Consider the following 6,000-nt stretch of genomic DNA (forward strand, 5'->3'; position numbering starts at 1 on the left):
TTTCAAGTAATATATGTATTTTAGCATTGGCTCCTGCACTGATGCCCTATTGCCACCCCACTGCCATCCTCTTATCATCCCCAAATTGTGGCCCTGGGTCCCCCATCCTTGAAACCAATCCCTGTGTCCCCTGTCAGGAAACTCTGTGGAACTGTTGATTAAAGTTTATATCACCTTATTGTTGATCAGAAAAGAACAACTCACCAAATATTAAAAATAGCTTTAAAGAGAGGAACTCCCTACCCTCTTGGAATGACATTAGCTTGTATTTAATCAAGTATTTCACAACTACCATGTCCATTTGTTGTGCCTACCTTCAACATAGTTTGCAGTCAAAGTTTTCATTATTACGTTTTCTCTTTGGTTGAAAGTTCTGTTGAAACATGAGGTGTAACTAAGCAAGCCTGTTACTATACTAGGGTTTGATATTTTGCCATTAGTATTATTGCCTCAACAATTCTCCAACTACTACTGGTGGTCTTCATGCTTATGAGAAAAGCCATAACCCTATTGGAAAGGAGTAAAGAGGATCGTTCAAAGTCTACTCTGGGGTCTGCCACTGAAAAACCCTCTTCTTTAAAAGGTCTGGATATGAACCCTAGTCTTGTCTTGTCCTCTGATCTGGGCTTGGTCTTGGTGGTAAAGCATAAAGAAGAGTAATGTGGTTGTTCATAAGCCTAAAACCTAGGAACTTGTGAAGAAAGTTAGCAAGAGCTCTATTGCTGCTAGAAAGTCCTCCTGCATTGCTGTCCACTAGTTGCTTACTGCACCCACAGTGAAGGAGTCCTTGTTGACTCAAGTGAAAACGAAGATGAGTCATGTCTTTTGAAATTGTGAAGATCATGTTAGATGATGTTAGTTTGTGTAGTAGTAGACATTCCCTGGATCATAATGGCAATGAGAAGAAAAACATGGTCACTACTGTTATAGTGAAAACTGAAAAGAATAGAAGAGGTCCATCCTAGAAAAGATAAAAATAAGATTGAGAGCCCCCTTTATAAGCACAAGCTTGAGTAGAGAAAGGAACAAGAGTTGAGGAAGGATGATCAATTGTTGTTGGTGAAGAAAAGGTTAGTAATGTTCACCTAACAATTATGCTTGTAATAACTACTACAAACATAAAATGAGCATTATGCAAAACAAGGTGGCCTCGCTCAAACAGAAGATTCGGGATCTGGAGGGATTAGTGGCCAATAACCTTGATCAAAATGAACAACGTTTGGAGAACATTGCTTCCAGCATGAGAATTCTTGAGGGGAGCTCACCAGAATCAAAAGGAACGTGGGAAAGAAACTGACTGTTCATGATTCTAACAGATACATGGATTCTCCCATGTATGCTTTGTGCTAGCTTTTTGAGGGAAAGGGAGGTGGCCTTCAATCTTAAGATGCTGGACTGTTTCTCCTCTGTAGAATTTTGCAGCTGTTCTGGGTTTTGGTTTTGGTGTTGCATTCTTTGTTGTGCTGCATGCTGTTAATGTTGTCTGTGTTTGTAATGATGTTTTTGGTGGTCTCCATCTTGCAGCTGTTTTGACTTCTTCTGTTATGCTTTTGTTAAGGCCAAGGACTTTTATTTTCCTTTTTATCTATTCAAAAACAAAAAAGTAGAACATTTTAAATGAATGTCTCTAAATGACAAGCAAATTTTAAAAAAATCCAAACTTTCCTCTCATTGTTAAATACCTTATCCCATTTTCCCATTAAAAGATTCCATTCCAGTTTAAAATTTATGGCATATGACCTATTTATGTTCCAAATTTGTGAGGTCCAACATGCACAAATTATTTTATGATACGAACTGTTTCTAACAGGAAAAAAATGGTTGATAGAAAGTATAGGCATGTGTAGTTGTTGCCTCGTAGCATTCCCAAAAACATATTATTTGCTAAATGGTAATTTTTACGAGTATTCCAAAGGACCAATCAAAATTGCCTCTTAACATTTTTCTGTTAGATTTATATGGAATGTTATGCTAGCATGCATGGCACTGTAACTATGAATAAGATATCCTCGTTGAAAAACTAATTTAAAAAAGTTCTATTATTTACAATTTATTATCCTTATCAGGAACACATCCCATGAATGTTCTTGTGATATGTTGTAAGGTTTAGTGTGGAAAACAATTAACTCATTACAATATAAATTCTAGGAAATTGTATAATTGCAATTCGAAATATCATTAGATCTACATAGGGAGTTTATTTATAATTATTTTCAATGAGGACAGAATTTGGTTTTCGAAAGAACATTCCAATGGCAGAATGGATGGATTGACTCCAGTGAGCTCGTAGGGGCCCTAACTATCCCTGAAGCCGCCCACCCTAACCGTAACCTTCATGAAATGTGCGGGTTCCTTCCGCTCTGCAGGGCTCCCGAAAGAGAGAAAGAAGATGGCCCACATAAATGTTTTAAAGCGAGATCCAACATTCCTCCCCCATGAACACCCCCACTCCGCCCTGATAGATTTCATTATCAGTCGTAGCAGGGACAGTAGCGGCATTGATTGCCTAAGTTCCACTTTTCAGTCACATGCTCAGGCAGTCTGCATGCAGGATCTCCACCACCTTGGCCTGGCCCCATATGATACGTCCAATGCTTTCAAGTGGCTGTGCCTCGCCCTGTAGGGCCAATGGATGGAATTCGTTCGATGCCTGGTCACTGTTCTCTGGACCTGAGTAGCTAGCCGGAATGAATCATCCCACTGGGGCGACCGATAGGCATGCTGCTGCTAAAAAAGATCCGCATCCCTGGCCCGACTATACAAATCTAAATTCATGTGATGTACTAGAGAGCGTTACTTGCCAGTAATGTCCTAGTATTTACCAGCTTTTTGTTTAGATGCACATTTCTTTGTAGTTTTAACAATCTCTTAAAATTGTTTTCTATTTCTGTTAAGACATTTAGTGGATCTCATATGTATGTGACTGCAAATGGTGTTGGGAGTTTTAAATTGAGAATTAGATGATCACTGAATGTTCAGCTTATTCTTAACAAACGTATCAGATAGACTTTACAAATTCCTGTATAAAATATCTTTCCCATAAAACTAGAGGTGTTAGTTTTCAGAAAATCTTTGTAATTGCTTGTATTTCTTTTATAAATTAAATTTGTTAACATCTTAACATCATGCGAGTTCTCTAGAATCTTTCTGACTCTTTTCATACACACCCAGGGAAGAAGTTGCAGATATGCTGAGGCGTCTACCATCACTTTTGGGTTTGTCTGTATCCAACGTACTAAAACCCAAATACAAGTTTTTCATCGAAGTCATGCAACGATCCTCAAAGGAACTTGTTAAATTTCCTCAATATTTTAGTTATAGTCTAGATAGGAGAATTATACCACGCTATATGCTTCTGGGAGAAAAACATAGCGATTATTCATTAAGCACTATTTATGGCCGTGGAGGTGTAGTATTTGGAAAAATGATTTCTAGATGGAACGAGAATCCAATACAAGATTGATATTCACTTTGTTGATCTTTATTTATCTATAGTAGATATTACAATGGTACAATTTTTTGATTTGATATATTAAGGTTAGATTAGTGTTAGTACCCAAAATAAGTGACATTTGAATTATAAACAATTTTGGTAGATCTTTTACGTCATAGTCATAATAGAGAATAAATGTTTTAATTATAGATGATTATAACGTACTTTGTCTATGTGAATTCTATTTAGCTAGGGGTCTATTTTGATGGAAGATTTAATATAATTACTTAGTAACAAAATATGTATTTTTTTGAGTAAAACTCATTTCCAATCTATCACTTTTTCTTCATTTACATAGATTTGATCTTATCTTGTCCATATTGCTTGCATTCCAATACATTTGTCATAGGTATGTGTATCGTCACTTTTCATGTTTTAGTTATTCATTCTCCTCCTTGATATTACTTTCTTATCTGTAGTCAATCCAATGGCATGTAGGATGAGTCTTGCACCATACTTGATTGAGCCAAATTTCAAATTTTTTAAAATTTGAAGCTATATTGACTTAGTTTGCATGTTATAAGATAAGATAAGATAAGATAAGATAAATTTATTAATGTCCAACAAAAGACCACAACGTGGGTCTATGGGACTGGAAGCTTACAACAAGGAAAAAGCAGACAAACGGAGCACCAAACGGTGTCCAAAAAAGAATAAGCACAACAAAAGAAGAAGAAAGCAAGAAACATCACGAAAAAGATTAGGTATCCGTCTTCACAGGGAAAAAGTCCAACAGTGATTGATCTGTGCAGCTACCAGAAGCCCTGTGATGAAGCTGAGTGCCATGAGAGGAGTGTCGCTGGCAAAAAGGTCCCCTGCAGGGTCTCACCGATCTGGAACAGCCCATGTTAGGAAAACTGTACGGTCGCTTCACACCCTGAGTTGGATTTAAGGGCGAGAAGAAGGTTGTAATAAGTTGTGCCTAGGTTTGACTCCTTGGAAATGAAAGCTGTAAAGTATGGTCACAAAGCTGTAAGGACTCGTGAAGATAGAGTGCAATGCAACGCTGATCAGTGTACCTGAAAAAATTCAAGAGGGATCTGCAATCTCTAAACAGACAGTAAAATCTCCCTCTAATCTCGTAGTATATGGGGCATCTGAAAAGAAAATGAATTTTAAATTCTGCCTCTGCTAAGGTACAAAGTGTACACACCCAATCCTCTCTAGCAATATGGTGATCGACCTGAATCCGCAGTTTGTGTGAGCCCACCCTAAAGGAGCCAAGGGAGATATGCAGGGCGTGAGTCCAGTATCTATGTAAGTACTCAGGGCGTACAATAATCCCATCTCGGATAACTAAGAAGTGCTAAGCATAGAAAGCCATCCTTGGACGTAGTCCCCCTGGAGGATCCACCCAGGTCCGTGTGATATACGTCCTGTAAATGTCAAGTCTGACATGCCCGTTCAACTCCTGCCGAGAAGGGAGTAGATGAGCAGGGGCATCCAATGAGAACTGGTAGGGAGGAAGATGATCAATGTCGATCCCCACTAAACTCAGTAGGATAGTAGCTTGAGCATACCAACCGCGGGCTCTAGTGGCAGGATCGATGTCAGCAATAGCAACTGAGGAGCAGTAGGCTAAATAAGGGTATCTGTGTTGGCCTTCCTTCGAGTCAGCAAAGCCACGAAGACGATGGAGAAACCAGATCAAGTCAAAAATGGCTGCAAGTCTAAATGGGTGAGCACCGAACTCGGCCAAAATAATACTGTGGGGGGTAGAACTGTGACATTTGATAATCCGATGGAGGAGCATAATCTAGGTACGCTCGATCATGGCCCAATTCGAGTCTAAAAGAGAAGGACCCCAAACCACCGAACCATAGAGCACTGTGGGTCTTACTAAGGAATCTAGGAGGGATAGCTTAGACGATGTATCCTGAAAGTGGTGTTTGAAGCACTGTCTCTCGAGCATGGAAAGGGAACCCAACCCTTTATTGATCCAAGGCTGAATAGTTGATCTCAAGCTGAAACGAGATCCAGGAAACTTAACCCCAAGGTATGTGTAAGATGATGTAATCTCAACTTCCCAACCCTGGAAGTGAAAATGGAGATGTGAAGTCTTCAGACCGTTGAAGACCATAACCCGAGTCTTCTCAAGGTTCACAACCAACTGTCTCATATCACAAAAAGATGCAAGTCTATCTAAAAGCCTCTGAAGACCCTCAAGAGAGGAAGCAAGAAGAACCACATCATCAGTAAAGAGAAGGATGGAGATCAATACCTGGTGTAGATGACAACCATCACCTGGAAGCGAGGAGTCACTAAGAAAAGCCTCAAGTTCATCAATGTAGATCTCGAACAAGGTGGGCGAGAGAGGGCAACCCTGCTTCACCCCAATGGTGTTCTGGATAGGATCAGAGAGGCCCTCTGTGGTCCTGAGTCTACCAATCACAATCTCATATAACCTCATAATAGTCGTTAATAAGATCTCAGAAATACCAATATCTCTCAGTCTCTGAAAAAGGGCTGCTCTGGGGATGGAATCAAAAGCCTTACGAAAATCCACA

At 39.5% G+C, this 6,000-nt stretch overlaps 1 protein-coding gene across 3 annotated transcripts in view; it reads left to right on the plus strand.

Annotated features, from left to right (window-relative positions):
* LOC149531377 (uncharacterized) overlaps positions 1-3,515 on the plus strand; it is a 105,108-nt gene extending 101,593 nt beyond the window's left edge. For all 3 annotated transcript variants that reach the window (XR_016358656.1, XM_089809625.1, XM_089809624.1), the window contains exon 7: positions 3,172-3,515. Coding sequence is in view for 2 of the 3 variants with exons in the window: in XM_089809625.1 (XP_089665751.1) it covers positions 3,172-3,463 (292 nt within the window). In the remaining variant the exon portion in view is untranslated. The remainder of the gene's footprint in view (positions 1-3,171) is intronic.
* Positions 3,516-6,000: the final 2,485 nt, after the last annotated feature.

Source organism: Cupressus sempervirens, chromosome 11 (assembly GCF_028749045.1).
Source record: "Cupressus sempervirens isolate cs-2001-9-10 chromosome 11, ASM2874904v1, whole genome shotgun sequence".
Taxonomy (NCBI): Eukaryota; Viridiplantae; Streptophyta; class Pinopsida; order Cupressales; family Cupressaceae; genus Cupressus; species Cupressus sempervirens.